General features: G+C 35.1%; 1 protein-coding gene across 1 annotated transcript in view; it reads right to left on the bottom strand.

Annotated features, from left to right (window-relative positions):
• CFAP47 (cilia and flagella associated protein 47) overlaps positions 1-18691 on the bottom strand; it is a 386437-nt gene that overhangs the window by 175130 nt on the left and 192616 nt on the right. The window contains exons 47-49 of the mRNA XM_064505814.1: positions 14155-14351; positions 10977-11120; positions 9767-9940 (exon numbers count right to left, since the gene is read on the bottom strand). Coding sequence (XP_064361884.1) covers positions 9767-9940; positions 10977-11120; positions 14155-14351 — 515 coding nt within the window. The remainder of the gene's footprint in view (positions 1-9766; positions 9941-10976; positions 11121-14154; positions 14352-18691) is intronic.

Here is an 18691-nt window from a genome sequence, read left to right as displayed (position 1 = left end):
ACCTCATCTTAATGTACTCCAGCTTCTATTATGTACTAAAGGCTTCCCTGCCATCATTGCTGGTGCTTCCCCACCCTTCTTTCCTTTAAACAAGATATACTGAATTGTGTTTCCACAATGAGACAAATCTTGACCAAAAAAGAACTTTTTTAAGAATTCAGGCCAAAATGGCAAAAATATAGGAGATACTCTGACCATTTTATAACTCAAGAGGGATATAGTTGAGCTTAGAAGGAAAGAACTTTTACAATTAGATGTTCACTCAGTTATGTTCTGCTGCCAGAATCCAGTATAGATAAAAAGTCCGAAAGACTAACTAACAGACTGAAGTCTTGCCTAGGTACTTTCTATTCTGAAAGTATAAATGGGCTTGGGAAATTTGGAGCACCACTATTCCCATTACCTTTGGAAAGATTCTACAGTAAACTAACTCTTTTGGGAGTTGCTCTCAGAGAAAGCTACTAATAACCCAGTAACTACTGGGTATTCCTGTTACATGACACTGGACTTTGTTAAATGACTGGAAATGCAAGAGGAGGTGCTCACTAATGAACAGCTCCCATGCAGTTATTCATACCTTAAGAGCTCCAGTCTCCAAGCAGGGCTCACAACCTTATCTCCTATATCCAACACCATGACAAGTTCTATGTTTGTGAAAGACACCACTCATTAGTTACCTTTTATTTATTCCTTACATTGATCTTTCTCTTGCTCAGATGCCTTCCTATCAATTACATTACTGACAGTAACTAAATGGTCAACCTCAGATGGAAAATGGATATAAAACATGTGTGTACCCACACTTAGAATAGCGCACAAACCAATTTAAATTCATACCAGAATCCATACTGAGAATCCTATTTAGTAGAGTAAGAGAAGTGATGATAGAAGTTTGAAGTTCCAATATGGTATAGTGTTGTAGAATGCCTTTCTGCTTTAGATACATTACACACTGTAATATAATGCATATACATTAGTATATAATATTAACATTCTAATCATAGATCCAAAGACATTCAGAAAGTGAAAAAGATAGAGAACATAAAAGTATGCACAGAAAGAAGACCAGAAAATTAAGTTTTTGGTAAGAATAAGTTCTTGCAAAGATTTCAAACGTCTGGATAAAAGCTTGGAGACAAGCAGCAAAAGAACTTATATATATAGTACGTCTAAGCTACTTGCTTAAAGAAATAATGTAGAACACATTTATGAGGATTGTATGTAAGAACAGATCACAATTTTGGTCTCAGAAGTAATGTTATGTAATCTTACTTCCTTTAATCTGCAAGACCACATTCTCAAAGGTATGTGAATGTGTTTAACAAAATCTACTAGGGGTTATTATTGTTAAGCAAATAAATTGTTAAGTAAGAAAATAGGCCCTTCTTTCATTAACAATCAACAATTGAACAGATAAGAATAATGGTTTCCTTTTTTCCCCAGTCCGTTTCATTAATCTAGCAAAACAAAAATCTTCTCTTTTATGTGCTGTCCAAAAAAAGTCAAGAGACTGAATTTCAGCTAGTTAGTGGGAAAGACAGTTCATTAGCATTTGTCCTAATTTGGAAGGAAGGACTGATGAACAAATATAGATACATTAACTGGAATTTAGGGGAAAAAAATCTTGCATTCAAGGAACTGTTTGAAATTTAGTAACGATCAAAGAAAACCTGAAAGACAAGAATCCTCAAAAGCATCCCAACAGATAGAGGCAGCGTACTATGATAAAAAGAGTGAAATTGTAGCATTTAGGGAAGATTCTACACAACAAAAGAGTAAAAACTTGTACCTATGAACAACATTGGTACACAAAGAGCACATTAAGTGGAAATGTTTTGGGTCAGGTACTACCACATTTTAGAAGGAAGTATAAATCTCCATTTTTCCCTCTAACAACATTTGCATTCCACCTGCTTTTTAAGATTACTGATTGGACTGCAGTAACTCCTGGAGCACCCCAGTGAAAAAGCAGGATTTTTTTGTACTAAGTATCAGAGATATGTTTAACAAAACAGAAAACACACACCCCAACAGCTGACAAAGTCTTCGGAGGTGGATATTAGCACACACACTTTTTCAGACAGGAAAACATAAATAAAAACCAAACTGAGTGCCTTATTTAAGCTGACTAAAGAAACTCATGGCAATCATGGAACAGGACAAGGGAAATCTTGTGTTGCATAGCTGTCCAGTACCAAAAAATGAAGCTTGTTTAGGATGAAATCAAGTCAGGAGTTAGGGTATATAGATATACACATATACACAGTTCTTTGACATAGGTAAATAAATGGATACACACATACACGCACACATATACACATAGACTTTAGTATCGGGCATGAATAATTGCAGTTTCTGAAAATGCTGATCAATTTAAAACACCTGGAATCTATGTAACAACGCCAATATTCACCTACAATCTTTGTGAGCAACTAATTGCCAAAAATCAGTCATATCAATATCAACGCTCTCTTGTAAAAACTTTCATAGTGCATCTTCTCCCATTCATGTACCTCTTCCTGATGTTCCTGAACATAACCATCAGAAAATACATCGAGTGAATTGGTGGGTGAAATACTTTTTAGCCACATAAGTAAGCTGGGAAAGGAAAAACTCTCAGTTTGATCTTCACCCCTATTTCCTAGCAAATCTACCATCTTAAAAAAAAAAAAAAAAATGAATTCATTCTTCCCAGAGTTTATGTATGAATTTTCACCATTTACAAAGATACATAGGCATGGAAAAATGATCTCTTTCATTAATAAATACTTCAAATAACTTAGGAAATAATTTAACAAATAAACAGTAAATAAATAATAGGCCATTTAAAAACTTTTAATATATGAAGTATTTCGGAAGAATGCATAAGCCCGAGTTCCATTGCAATGCCCATGTTAATTGAGAAAACCCAAGAAAAAAAGGAATTTGATGGACTATTGTAATAAATTGTCTTTTGCTTCTTAAGATCAAGGTAAAAATCTGACTTAAATCTTGCAGGAAAATACAGTTAATTCACTTGCTCTGTAATGTGAAACTGTGTTGATACCAATAAAATACTTTGGTACTACTCACATTTCAAAAAATCTGATAAGGAAGCAGAAGAAAAAAAACAAGTGGAACAAAACTTTCAAAAAATACTTTGTATTAAAGCCTGACCCCACATACTGTTATCGGCTTTTCAAATTCATTAATGAAAGTAGATGTTTTATTTTCATAGGTTTTGTTAGAAAGAAAATCTGTGGCATAATTAAGAAAGAGCAAAGCTGTTCAAGTTGCCCTAATACTACAGTTAATTCACTGAAGAAATGCTGGCTTTCAGTAACTGCAAATCTCCCCAAACCCACGCAACATATGTTAGATCCTTTTGCTATCACTCAGAAAAAAAGAACTGTGAAATACCAGAATGAAATTGAAATGTAAGTTAAAGTTATCATTGTGACCCTGCTGAAAATTTTCTCAAACTAATGCATCTCCAAGGATTCCATTTTTAAATGATAGTGTTCTCCATCATCTTACACCTCCAGTCATTATTTATATACAGCCATAAAGCATAAATGGAGCAGATTTATAAAATATTAGAATTTTTAACTAACTTCTTTCAGTCAAACATTTAAAAAATCATTTTGCAGAGCTTTAATATGCTTATTTAAGAGCGATAGGAATGGAAAGCCAATCTTCAAAACCACAGTAAAAAATTTTTTTTCAACAAAAAAATTTTCAACAAAATTTTTTTTTGTTCAACAGACTTGAATAACTAAATAAGCATGACTTAAAAAAAATGTCAATTGACACTTCAAGTCAAAGTGGTGAAAAATGTATAGAATTGAATCAAATATGCTTAAATTCCACTGTCTCGTTCCATACCGGTATTACACCAAGTTAGATAGAAATATGTTCAATAATTATTAATTAATAATTGTTTCTCAGGTCCATTTAAAAATGGTGATAGGTGCTACTTGTTAAAAACATAATGCTCCCTGTTGCTAGGCCAGAACTGAGGCAGTGACAGCCACTGATGAACCTGCTAAGCCAGATTTTTGTCAATACTGTCTCAAGATTGACAGATACTTCAGGAGAGACCTCCATTACTTTCCCTTATCTTCCTATCAGCGTATACCTCACAAGTCCCTGAATTATTAGGAACACATGTAGTTCTTGCAACCGCTCTTATGGCCACCAAGTAACAAAACCGAAATAAAATAGCGCTTATTGCACTAGGTATATTCCCCCCCTCAAATTCTTGCCTGTTCAACTGTAGTCTGGAGTTCTACATAACCAGAAAGGCTACATAATCCAGATCCATAAACCAGCCAGGCCAGCTGCCAAGCCAACGAACCCATCTCAAGAAATAAATAAGACCTAAGACCTTAACCCACTCTTACCTGATCAAACGATTGCCTTAACTAGTAGCCACACAAAAACTGCCAACAACTGCAGTTATTACTTCACTCTGTAGGCCATCCGCCTTTTGTACCACTCACTATTGCTGTGAAAAACACTTCTTACGTAGGGAAGCCTGTTACTGAAGTTAGGAGGACAGATAAAATTGGAGTCATTATGGAATATACAGATTTACTTATGGTGGTTAAAGAATGCAAACTTGATGAGAGTATGAGACCTTCAGCAATCAGGTTACTAGAGTGACCTGAAATTTATTCCATGGATTTATCCTGGAATTATTCCTGGAATTATTCAATGGAATATTCTCAGGAAATCTCACATACAATACCAAATAAGACAAAACCTGAACAAGGAAGCCCCTCATTAAATTTTTGCTGTTTAATTTTATTATTTTGAGACATTTGTTGCAAATACCCAACCTTAATGTCATTCTTTATTGACATGGTAGAGAAGATCTAGAATGGATACAAAGAGGAGAGAGAGAATAAGGCACTGGAGAAAAGGGTTTTTTTAATAGTTCTGCATTGTATATTTATTCTATATTATTTTCAGAAATGACTAACAGTTTGTATATATAACCTAATACGTGAAAGGTGATTTAACTGAGCCTTGAGGATCCTCCTGAGAGTTTACCTGAATAACATCTGTTTTGAACAGCACAGAGAAGAACAGTTTTACAGTTTTATACTTTTACTGCAAAGCCAAGCCTTGAAAGAATTAGGCACTTTTATAGCTAAAGTTGCTATCAAAGGTGTCATTAGTAGCAACCATCAACACGCCAGTCAATTATTTATATCTTGCAGATATGGTTCTGTATAAAAATCAAAAGAAAATGGTATAAAAATTTTGTCATCAGACTGACAGATTAGATTGCATAGAACTACTTTACACTTCCTACTCTTGTAGGATGATTTGAATCTAATTTTACAGCCACTAAAATCCACTTACATTGCAGTCACTAACCCTAAATTAATTTAACATCAGATAAGGATGTGTTCTCTGGCTGACATAAACATTTGCAAATTCTTTATGAATTTTGTTGCAAATATTCCTCAGACCCAGGGGTAAGTTAATCACAAGAAAGTCTATTTGTTGCAATATCCCCTAGAACAAGCCATAGAGAGCCCCGTGGCAGTATCTCCCCAAAGTTTAGACATCAATCAGTAGAATACAGTCCACAAAAACATTCACATTTTTGAAGGAAATTTATGGAAATAAAAATAAAAATCATGGAAAACTTCGTGAGTACAGAAAGTGTTTTCCTTGGCATTTTCACAGGTAGACTGAGGGAGTTAAGCGTGTGACCTCCACTGAATGCCACAGGCATCTATTCCCTCCCTGACTCTCTTGATACACATTAGTGGTTGCACAGACAATCAGACTACACATACTGCAACTCCAGATACAGGCATTCTCTATATGTTAGATATGGGGAAAGCATTATTCAGATGGAAGAGGGCTTTCTTAATGGAGGAAAAGAAAGAATTATTTCCCTCTTCCTCCTCCCAGACTTAAATTCTATTTCTAATAGCCACCTTTACAGTAGTATCTATGTTTTGGCTGGAGATATCAGATACATACAATGATTATTCAGAGACATGGTAGACTCTACACGGTTGAATTATATTTTTAATGAAATGACTTTTTATTAAATTATTAGTTTAATATATTCAGTTATGAAAATGTTGATGCTATATTTAGCCCTCAAAAGCAAAATTACCTAATTATTAATTCACCTAAATTACCAATTGCTAAGTATTCATTGTGCAGTAAATTCTTAATGGATGTGCCTGAAAATTATTTCATTTGTAAGCTACTGGCACATCTTACATCATTCTTATATCATTCATCTTATATCATTCAAGCTTTATTATTGCAGGGAATTAACTGTGTTTTTTAAAAATATCATGTATGTCTCAGTTTATCTATGAGAAATTACCTTGTCTAGTGGATACATTCTATAAAGGGGAATGTAAGGGGGAAATAAACCAACCAGTTCAATAATGAAGATAATCACTGTCCAACAGAATTGCAAAAGATCCTTTCAAAACCATTTGAAAAAGCTATTATTTTTGGATTAGCTTTGTTCTGTTTCCACCAAGGATGACAAAATTTCCTCTTCCCAATCATCAATTACGCAAAAAGACAATAGGATAAAATTTCAAAGATGCTGGATTAAAAAGTAGGAGAGTTATTTGGCTGTCAGCAACTGTCCCCAAAGGAAACACTGACAAAGACAAAATCAGAAGGGAGCCTTCTGCTTCTCAACGGACTATTCAGAAATTACAGTAATCAGGCAGCATGTAATGAACAACAACAACGAAATTAGTATTGCTTCTTTTTCCTGTTGCCCTTTGTGCTATGCACTTCTGGGCAAATAAATAATCTTTGTTCTGCATTTCTAACAAGGATGTTGGTCACAGTTCTTTCTTAAAGGAGGCTTACCTCTCTCACCTAATAACAACAGATAACGGTGATCACATCCTGCTTTTACTGATTAAATCCTAATTTACTGATTAGAGAAGACTAATCCTTTTGAAATTAGAAGCAAGCAAATCATCTTCACTTACTACAACAGCACAAAATATTATGTGGCATCTGCTGGGGAGCACTGTGAGGAATTCATCTGGCCTTTTTCCTTTATTACTGATGCCTCTACTCAGCCGTCCTTCAGTCTTTCTTTTCATTAATCTACCTTTTTCAAAAATAACAGTATATTATAATCATGTTTCTAAATGACTACATTTAAGTGTCTTTGTTCACAGGCACTGGATGAAATGGTTTGAAACAATTCTCTTGCAATTTTCAGTCCATCAATTTAGATGGGCTAAAAGCTGAGGTAATAAATCCTAAAAGTGGGATTGCTTATCATTGTTTCTCTTGAAATGCCTGTTCTGTTGGTGAGACAGTTTCCAGGCACCTACTAGTTTTTCATAATCGGGCCTTTTCCAGTAATTCCAGCCTAACCTTCTTCAACAACCGTTCTGCAACAGCTTCTGGGGAAAACCCTAATAGGGAGAAAATATATTATTTACACTAATTAATGTCCTACAAGCATAAAAGCATAAACTCATTGTACTTGGCCTTACTACTCATCTCCCAAAAGTCTCCAAAGCAAAAAGAGTACACACATATCAAACATAGCTAGATCTCAAAAGTTAAAATTTGTATGAAACAGAAGCCACCTTCCCTGATCTTTGGATTAGAAATGGTTGGACCGTCAAGTCAAGGGGGTGCAGGGGGGAAGGAGAGAAAGAATGTGTGTGAGTGAATGAAAGAGAGAGGGAGGGAGGGAGTGTGTGTGTGTGTGTGTGTGTGTGTGTGTTTGTGTGCAGTAGCCGGAGAATGCACTCAAGGAGGTCTAAGAAGTTTAATAACCAGCTCACCGTGAAACAGTTACAACTGCCATAAATCCATTCAATGTAGTATTTCTGGAAAAGACATATAGCAAATAATTTTAATGCATTCATTTTGAAGCTTGATATTTGAATGCCTTTCAATTTCAATGGCACAAAAATACTGAGTTCATACAAAAATGGGAAAGCAGATGAAATTGTTCTGTTCCAACTTTCAAAAACATTCAGTTCTTTCAGAGATAAAAATACAAATGCATTAGAAATGTAAATGCATTTACATCTAAAAAGCTCAAATTGTTGAAAAGAAAAATGTCAAAGCTGGTGTTGCACAAAAAAAGTCTATTTCTTACTTTGTTTTGGAGGCTTTAACTCAAATAAGAGTGTAAAGCCAGGCCATTCTATGTTACACAAAATTTACTAAATGTAAATAGTCCTCTAACAGTGAAAAGCTGAGGACTAACATGAGTGTAAGGAAGGATTTTGCACTGACATGAATTACCATCAGACTAATAGAAGAATGCTGCTGGTATTTACATGATCTCTCTATACAGCTGTATAAAATAAGGTGAGGCCCTTTCTCTACTAATGCCTAGATTTTCATTAAAGCAGCATCTGGTGCTACTGACAAAAAGGCAGAGAACAAAAGACACTCATTTTGCAACTCCACACTAGTTAACTAGTCAGATTTTACCTAATAGAATCTATATTCTCCCCTTTTCCATCCCACCCATTAGAATAACTAGAAAAAATAAAAATCAAACCTCAGTTCAAAAATGTATGTACGTTGACAATTTTTAGAGCAGATTCTTCTGCCTTGTTTTTTATACATTGAGTCCTCCTAGAAAACGTTATGTAGATACAGTATCTAGCATCTATCTATTCCAGATTTAAATGCCACAATAGAGTTCCCAAGATGGCTTTGGCTGACTGAGGGCCAAGGCATTCTTGCTAGAGAACCTTCTCTGCAGCTCAAAAGAAAAGTAGTCTTTTTGTTCTAACACACATTTTCCCTCTCTGCTGGTATGTGACATGGGGTCCCACACATGCATAAGGACGATGAGGAAACTACTGAAATAAGTTTCTGAGCTTCAAATTAAACTCACTGACAAGATAAATAGTAGGAAAATTATGCAGGAGAACTAGAATGATACAACAGTGTTTTTAAATAGGAAAATGTATTTGGGTAAATACTGTTATAAAATATATCTAATGAAAAAAAGTGAAAAAACACAAAGGATTTTATTTAATACTGTAAGGAATTTCCTGAGCAGGGGAACTAACAGAGATGTTTTTCCTAAGAAGTTGTATCTTATGTCCCTCTACTCAAGCCACAATTACCTCAGCACCTCCTGCTTCTCCCCAGTGACCCATTGCCCTTCAAAAACCTTTAAATTATTCCCTTGAAATTTTCTTTCCCATCAGCAAACACACAGAGTACTCCTAGTTTCCTCCAACATCCCTCAAACAACAGCTGGGCAAAAGACACCAACTATTAGAAATGCGAGTGCTGCCTGGCCAGGCCAGCAAGCCATAAGGAACAGGTATGTGGTGAGCTCATGCTGCAGCCTTTCCCTTAATGCAATAATAATTTTTGTCCCTTTCCTGCAATAAGCTAATGTTTTAAGAAGTTATCAGGAACATTGTATTTTCAAGCCACTTTTCTCTGATTTCAAAACCGATGAAACTGGCCACTGGTTTCAAATCTTGTGGGGGAGGGAGGGAGGAAAGACTTGCAAATGAACAGACAGTGTAATTGTAGAAGTCTTGTCCCCTTAGGAACCAGGCTAAACAAAACACAACTTTTTTTTCCATGGAACATACAGCAAAACTATCTCACAGACTTCCTTACTATATGCATATCCAAATACATTAAACTATTACATATAATTTCTCATGAATACATGGATTTTAATAATATATCAGCAATGAAAATAATATTAGCTATTGTAATACACAATTTGTAGGCCCTTGGACAGAAAAATAGTTGTCACGTTATTGCATAAATTTACCTTGTATGTCAACTTCTTCTTGGTATAATTGGGCACCCTTAATACTTTTTGAGTGACCTGTCTCACTTGGCAATCTATCGCAATATGATCCAGTGCCAGGGGTTTCTTCCCTATTCCCTTAAGGCTAAAGATATTTTCAGTGCCATCTGTATAATTTCGTAGAATAAGCCTTCCCTATGTCAAAGAAAGAAGAAAAAAAAGTTTCAGTGCTGTAGAAGTCTTGTCTGGCTGCCAAAGCAACTATTCTAATCTATTAAAGGAGTTAAATCCAGGCAACAAAAGCAAGCTTTCAGGAAAGTGTTCCTATGGACTTTCCTAGTTCAAATGTAAGCTTTTCTGCTAAACTGAAGAGAACTAAAGAAAGAAATGCCATTTTTTCTTCTACGTTATGAAGTTAATGATACAAAGCCATCATTCTTCTAAGCTTCTTGGCTGCTACCTGTAAAACAAATATAATGTCCAAGAAAATATGTTCTCTTACATCCTTGTATAAAAAATAATTTTGCTCAATCATTTTTATCTGTAGTTCAGCTAAAATGTTCTTCATGATTATTAGTCATTAAAGGATTCAAGGCTTTGGGCTTTTAATAGTTTTATAACAGTGGATTTCTAAACTACATTATGTTTGATTGGTAATACATGTAGATGGATTATTAATGTTTCACAGCACGATTTCTTTTTTGTTTTTGCAATTCATATGCTTGAATAGCATCATGCAGGCAAAATTGCTCTGCTAGCATACAAGCAAAAATACATACATTGCTTCTTATAAAAGGTGTCATAGCCTTTGCTCTGCTCTTCATTTCAGCATTAAGAATAGTGATTACTCTGATGGGCAAAAATAGCTCATAGTTGGTGGTTAACTTGTAACAGAAATTATTTTATGAAATAATCCAAAACCCATCACCAAAATTCACTTGTGATGTATGTATGCAATGAGAAATATTCAATGCTACTACTTCATGACTTAGGCAATGAAACGTAATTCAATATATGTATTTAAATTAAAACTTAGCTTTTGAAAAGGCAATTTCTTTGGATTTTTACTTCAGTTATTAGGAAATCTTTCCATTTCTGACTAATTCTGAAAAGCTCTTAATCAGATGCTTAATGTTAGTAACTACTTAAGCACTTCCATAGTTTGAAGACAGATGCAAGTTTTATAAACAGAAGCATTCCTTTTAAATGTTGAAATCAATTTCTCTCTTACCATTGTTATGCACTCAGCGATAGGCTTGAACATGAGAGGATACTGAGCTGTTTCACCTGGACCCACATGTAGTAGAGGAGGGCCATAAAAACTCTGTCCTTCCAGAACTGCTTCAAGTTTCCAGTCCTGACCAGACATATTTCTCTGAAATCAAGGTAAAGATGTAAATTAGATTATACATTTAAAGCCGTTAACTTTCATTTCAGCTTTCACTTGCAGCTATCATCAAATCAGAGCACAGAATTCAGTTTAAAGCACTCACTCAGAGCATCTTCTGGGAAAATAACATAGTGTACTTTAAACTAACCCTAAATCTGCTATTCCTGGCAGCCAGAGCTACTAGTAGCAATACTGTCACTATCAATACTGCCAGCAAGAAGACTCTGTAGAAGAATATATGCATGATACAGCCAATGATCAATGGGATTTTACAAGTATCACTATAAACATTTACAAATATCTGCATGGAGCTGTTTAATGCTAGCCAAAATCCCTTCTTTTTTCCAATCTGCAGAAAAACCTAGTGTACCTCTTTGAAGTTCTGATGTGGTTGGTATACTCGCATATATTGCTGCATGTGGCCACTGACTGTACTACTTGATCAGTTGTGCTGACTAATTAAGGACTCAGTCTCCCAAAGGAGTATTTACAGTCCTATGTTCTCAGAAATGATCTTTCAAAAGAATAATCTTTTTCATGGAATGGCTGTCTTGAGCCATCTGAAAGCCTATTTATGAAATACATTTTCCTTGCTTCCAAACATATCACAAGACTCCTTGATATAGGATAGGAAGTGAGATATTTTGTAATATCTGCCTGGGGGTTGCACAGTAAAACTAAGATACTGGTATTCAGCCTCCTAATACTTGAAGGAATCAGATGACCAACATCCAGTCTGCAAAAAGGTAACACCCATCTGAAAAAGCCAGAAGAAGCTGGCATGCAAGAGGTAACACCTGTCTGGACAAACCAGAGAAGACTGCTCTGACCTATGAAAAGCAGAAGTAATTCTTTGAACCAGAATGGTCTTGACCCATGGAAAAATGTATACAAATACCAGAGATATACAATAGAGTTTGGGGAATACAGATGACACCCACTTCAATTCTGGCTTCCTTCTTTGAAAGGTTCTCAAGCCCAGCTATCTCAACCTCAGAAACTAAGAACCATCACCAGCTCTGGTAATCAGATCTAATAATGTGGCATGACATCTGCACTGTCATATATTTAAGGTTTTATTAATATATATGATTGATCCTTAATTCTTAATTGTTAACAGGTAGGTTGACTGTTAGTTGAGCACAAATACTTGTTTTGAAATTTGTATAGTGACTCACTTTTTCAAAATATTCCTATCACTGTAACCCACAATTCTGTAATAACAGTTGCAACACTTGTGGTAGAAAAACATGGAAGAAAAAAAAATCCCTGATATTCACATGCTGAAGACAAAGTGAAAGGGTGAAAAAGGGTTCAGAAGATTATTTTTCCTTTGATGCTTTTTTTCCTCACAACATTAGGAAAAAATTATCCTTTTTAAAACCAGCTTGACCAGTTGTAAAACTGGCAGATCATTACCCTTTGTTAAAATACTGTTTTAAAAGGGAGGTGGAGGAAAGACTTATCACTGTGGTTTTCTCTTGGTATAGCAAGGAGAAGGACAGTCAAAATTCGGGTGGTTGTTATATTTTCAATGTTTTCTGGTGCCATTGGCATCAGATGTTTCCTTTATCCACGCTAGTGATGTTTACACCAACATGCAGCATAAATATTTCTCCTTAATCTTGAACGCACAAACTTGTCAGCTCGAGTAATGAACAACTGACAAATGCAGTCACTTTGAAATTCTCCTGTAATAAATCTTTCTAATACAGCATGAATTCATCCAAAAATATGTATCAAAGAAAGATATTAAGGTTAAGCACTAAACATTAGAAATGAAAAAGTAATATTTGATAAACTCTAATTCTACTTCCTTGCACCTATGCATTGACAAACAATTTTAATAACTTGATCATCTCTTTCTTACAGGATTTCTGCTTAATACAAACTCTTATCCAAAGTCAATTCACATTGATAAGACATAATTAATGTTAAGGGACTTAAAATTGCTTCACAGGATGGAAGGTGATTAAATTCAAGGTCCATAATAGGACTGATATCCATAGGACTTAAATCTCTTTCACTGGAGAGGCTGCAAGTGAATGATGGAACAATTACAGTCATTTCACGCTTGTGAAAATTACAGAAACTTAGGATGTTCACCCTTAACTCTGATACCAAGAAATGGGCCCATATTTGATATTCAGGAGGGTTTGAGGTCTCATTCTTGTTCTCTCTCTAACTCACTGTGTGGCTTTAAGCAAAGCACTTGATCATTTTGCTTGTTCCAGGTACAAAATGTTTCACCTTTCACACAGATGTTGCAAGAGGTATTTGCTAGTGTCTGTAAAGGGCTTTGAGCTCTAAATATTAGGTTCAAAGAAACCTCAATAAATTCTCAGGAAATAGTTTATCATTTTATTTCTTAAAGAAGTTTTACCCCTTTCTCTTGCAACATACACTCCTTCCCTATCATGTCTTCATTTCTTTCTTTTAAATCTGAAACATATTCTAAATTTTGAGCAATACTTCTCTGAGGGAGATGATATTCCAACCTACACTCCAACTTCACTCCCTGGTCTTCTTTCTCATCTGTCAAAAGCTTCAAATACAAAGTAGAGATGATAAAACTATATGCAATATACTGCCTATGCTTGCCATATCTTGTAAACTGTAATTTTGGAAAAAATATCACAATATAATTTAATTCTTCTATTTTGCTCCTCAATTTCATCGCTCCTTTTTCAGAAATAAGATGTTTGTTCCCCAGATTAAACAACTCTTTTTCACTCTCACTGTGCTAACATGTCATTAAGTAGCAAGACAGCAATTGTCAGCATAGAAATGAACCATTAGAAATAAGCCCATTGAAGTAATAACGCATGCTAAGAACTGCCAGGAACTACTTTTCCCAACAGGCTTTATGTCCAATATGGATTTGGGGTAGTAATTCTGAAGTCAGTATTTACACACTTCTGTGGATTTTACAACTGTAAATCTTAACAGCACTAATCAAGAGTCCAGTTTTTAAAAATCCTGAATCTTTGTTTAGCTTCTAATAGTAACGTGAACTTACTATTGGAATGTCCTGAATCACTGCCTGGTAAGCTGGAGATAGAAATTCAAGCTCAGCTTCAGCATGGTCTGTATTCACTACACATTCAATCATATAGACACGAACATCACAGGAGGACTTCAGAAGAATCTGACAGCAATAGCGACCAGCATATTGAGGAATAAATCTTATAGGAAGCTCAACTGCAGCACTTTCTTCTAAAAAAGAAAAACAAATGCAATGATGTAAAACTTCTCAGAAACATTGAATTTACATGCAGAATCTAGGAAGAGCTCCTATAAGCTGTAAGAGATTGTCTAACAGTATATATAACAATGTAAAACAAATAATGGTATTTTAAGAGTATTATCACTTAAGTGTAGCTATAATTTTATTTTCCTTAAAAAAAAGTATATGTAAGCTTCCAAACAACATTTTGTATTAAGTGTAGAGAGAGAAGCATTTTAAACGATCGATTAACTCTATACAAGTAGAAAGGTTTGCTTTTATGTGAATTTCTGCAAATAACAAAAACATATAGCAGTTGCTATTGGAAACTTTTGTCAGCAGTTACCATGAGAGATATCTGAGATAATACAGTGTATCTCCCAACAGCAGGCAGAAATTCTATGAAGTTTAGTAGTTTTCATGAGAGCTACTCATTAGCCTTTTCAGACGTCCAGTGTTTCTGAGTTTCTGAGTTTCCTAAAATGCCAGAGCTATCCAACAGAACCAGGAAAGCTCCATTTGCCCAATCCACAGCATGTAGGGAAAACTCCCCAGACTAATCTCTAGAGTAAGGAAGAAGCAGTACAAATGCTGTCCTCATTTGGACATAGCCAGGCCTAACGAGTCTGCTGCAGATTTTTCCTTTGCTCTTGCTTACAAAAAGGATCAGATGCTTTCACAATATTACCACCTTTTCCCCTAGCCCTTGTGGGACACTCCTTCCAAAGGAGAAGGGAAGGGACCTGAAGAACCTCAGAGCCTGGCCATGAAGAGATTTCTCCAGGCCAACTTACTCCTGAGTCTTTAAGGAACATGAAGGAAGATTCAACTGTAACAACTTTGCTGTAGTTCTACATTTACCTAAAACCATTTCTTCACAGTGTTTTCCAGGATTAGAAACCAATGAAAAAAGCCCTTAGTTGGAAAAGATAATGAGGAAAGTCAGAGACAACGTAATGACACAACAGAACTTTACAGACAAAACTCAGAACAAACCACCATTCCCTGTAACAGCCTGGCAAATTTTGTGGATTTCCCTTCTTCCTTTACTGTGGTTTATTTTGTGATGATATGACAACCAGACTCAAATTATTTTAATATCGTTAGTGACAACTTCTGAATTTTCAAAGTGCAATCAATGTTGGTTTGCAATGCTGCTCATTCTCTTTCACCAAGTGGTATTGCTTATGTTTTCAGTTCTCACCTCTCCACAAATGAACAGCAAGTTGAAGCTTTCTTGTTTACTTATGTCATCTGTATTTCAGTTATTTCACAAAAATAGCTCAAGTTCAAGAGATGAATAATACAGAATGATATTATTAATCTTTCAACACTACTAGGTTATCAAGAAGATTATAAATTGCACCTCAGGTTTAACCGTCTCTGAAATAAATTAGTTTGTTCTCTCTTAAAGACAAGATTAATGGCCTGGTAATTTTTCAATTATTACCTTTTTGTATTCTGTCACCAAGCTATTATCCCCATCAGCTACATTCCACAAAAGTGTCCTGAGTTTGGCAGTTATGCGAGGCATGAAACTGTCCTTTTTATTCCCCAGTTCATGAATACAGTGCCTAATTTTATCTGTCTACAAGAATAATTTTAGGATATTGAAACAAAATATATACTTTTTTTAGATATAAATTTTAAATACTTGCATTAAAAGATGAAGTACATGATAATCAAGTATTTGAAGAAAGACAATATAGTGTACTGGAAGCTCCAAAATATTTCTGCACTACTAAGGTGATTTTTAGGGTCTTGCACTCAATGGAAACTGCAATTACTAATGCAAAACCTTTGCAAATGATATTAATATGTGGCATTTTTTAAAAAAAATTAATGGTAGCATTGATTAAAGGATTGTTTTATTTTTATGAGGACGCAAAACAGCCGAAATTTTTAAAACTAAAATATTTTAACCAGCATAAGTGCCAACACTTTATTAGTAGCAAAGATGATCCATTTCACTGGCTGACATGGCCTTTCATGTGAGAAGACTGAAATGTCTTGGGTAGCTGGGATGACTACTTGATTCAGTCTTCATCCTTACTGATTCCTGTGTCCTGTACTTTTCAAACGCACATGTGGCCAGGCAACTGGTTACTTACCTAAACTACTTCTAATATAGATTAACAGAGAAAATCCTGATTCCTCTGCTTTTCCCTCAAGGATATAATAGCTATGTTTACTTCATACAATAGAACAATAGAAGAGGAATATGACAGAGGCCTATAAAATGAAGAGCAGTATGGAGACCATGGATAATGATGATTTATTCTGTCTACTGTGGCTAGTAGGAGTAAAGTTGAAAGCAAACAAAAGACAGTGTTGTACGTGCACACCAGTACTATTCCTTGGCATGTGATGTTGTGAATCTCCAAGCTCATAACCTCAATGAGAGGACTGGGCATGTTTATTGAGAAGAAATTAATTGAGGATTACTAAATACACAGAAACCACATATTTTGCTAAACATGGGGTAGTTAACTAAATGCACTTTGATCTGACCCAGTATGGCTTTTCATATGTTATGTTATGACCTCATTTTAAACATATGCTCAGTAAGAAGAAATCAGAGTTATCTTTCACTGAATTGGACCCATCTTTGTAATGCATGCTTTAAATCTGAGTTGCCTCCTTTACAAAATCAAAAAAAAAACCACTCTTCCTACTCACACCATTTGATATTTATAATATTTAGTTTGCCATTAGTTTTATTAAAATATGTGTTCCTTTTGCATAAGAAAAGTTTACATTGAGGAATAAGTCAGTTGAATAATTGAAAAGTTATGATCAATTATGATCAACATAAAGGAAAGCAAGTAACTTGGTCCTGTTCATTTAATACAATAATCCAATAAAACATGGTTTCTAAAGTGAGACAGGATCTCCAAACCAAAATGACTGCAGAAACCGCTTGCCTGTGAATTGTATATGAGGGTTGTTGTTTTTTCTGCAAAATGTTTTTTCATGCTAATTTTAAATGCCAAAAAGTAATTAGGCTTAAAGGTTTCTCAACTTAGTATGTTTTCTTCTTTCAGAGTCTCATATTAATATTAAGCAATATTAAGCAAATATTAATTTTACAATATTTAAATTTACAATTACAATATTAAGCAAAGATTAGACTAGGAATTAATTCAAAGATTTAATGAAAATAATCCATGGGGTCACAGCTGGCCTAACAAGGCCAAGTACTGAGACAAAAGAAGTAATAGTGAGCAACAGGCAGCCTCAGTTAGGTTATTTCCATGTAAAAGAAAGAATAGTCTGCATCCATAGAAAGGAATGAGACTGCAAGCGCTCCTCTGACAGTGAAAAGTCAGGCAGAACAACACAGGTTGCTGGTACAGTTTCCATAGTTAGGATATTTGTCATTTGATGGGAACAGATTTTACATAAAATAAGCAAACAACCCTTGTAGCATGTGCTAGAGCCTTGGATTCCCCTTCACCAAGGAGTGTCCTAATCACTTGGCTATAGAGCCATAGCTGCCGTTATTTTTCATTTGGGGACCGATCGTCGATGCCACGTTCTCTCACTTCAACAGGTGAAGCAAAGAACTCTTCCCATGACAGTCTGTTGTTTGACAGTTAGGAAATTCTGTGGGTAGAGGAGAAATGTTAATTTGAACATTCATGTGCTGAGAAGGGCAATGAAATTTCACCACCCACATCTTGGTTAAATGTCCTATATATCAAGGGCTTTTGAAAGCAGGAATTACAACACTTTATAAGAAGTTTAATTTCATAGGTTTTTGTTAGACAACTACCTACGGAAATATTTACTTGATTCTGAATCTCAATTGAGTATAATTGGCAGACACTTGTCAGAACAGTGGCATGTGCAAAACAAAAACTTTCACTGTGTAACATCACCACATGTTCTTAGAAAGCTGAGCATTTGCCGCACATCACTGGTGTTGGTCATGTTCTGTAGCAACCACCTGACACTTTGAGCCATCCAGTTAGTGTGAAAAACAGTTTGATCACTATCTGGAATTGATAAAGACCATGCCTTCCTGCTCTTAAAATTTTCCACTCATCAGTTTAGGTCAGCCTGACCTGAATTATAAATTTAATCCTCAATAGCTGTCTCAGCCAACAATCAGTACCTTTTCAAAGAAACTTCTTGTTGACATTAAAACTTAAGAGAAAGCACATAGTTGAGTTTAGTAATAATGACACTTTGTGTAGTAATTGCTATGTAACCTTATTACAAATTGCAGGAGGAGGGCGAGCAAGAATGGAAGTTCTGTTCTTCCATATAATGATCTGTTGGCATTACTTATAAAAGTAGGAAACTACCTGCCTTCAGCAGTTAGTCA

The sequence above is a fragment of the Dromaius novaehollandiae genome, chromosome 1 (assembly GCF_036370855.1).
Source record: "Dromaius novaehollandiae isolate bDroNov1 chromosome 1, bDroNov1.hap1, whole genome shotgun sequence".
In the NCBI taxonomy this organism is placed as follows: Eukaryota; Metazoa; Chordata; class Aves; order Casuariiformes; family Dromaiidae; genus Dromaius; species Dromaius novaehollandiae.
The sequence above is the reverse complement of the archived record's forward strand: the minus strand, read 5'-3'. Positions and strand labels throughout refer to the sequence as shown.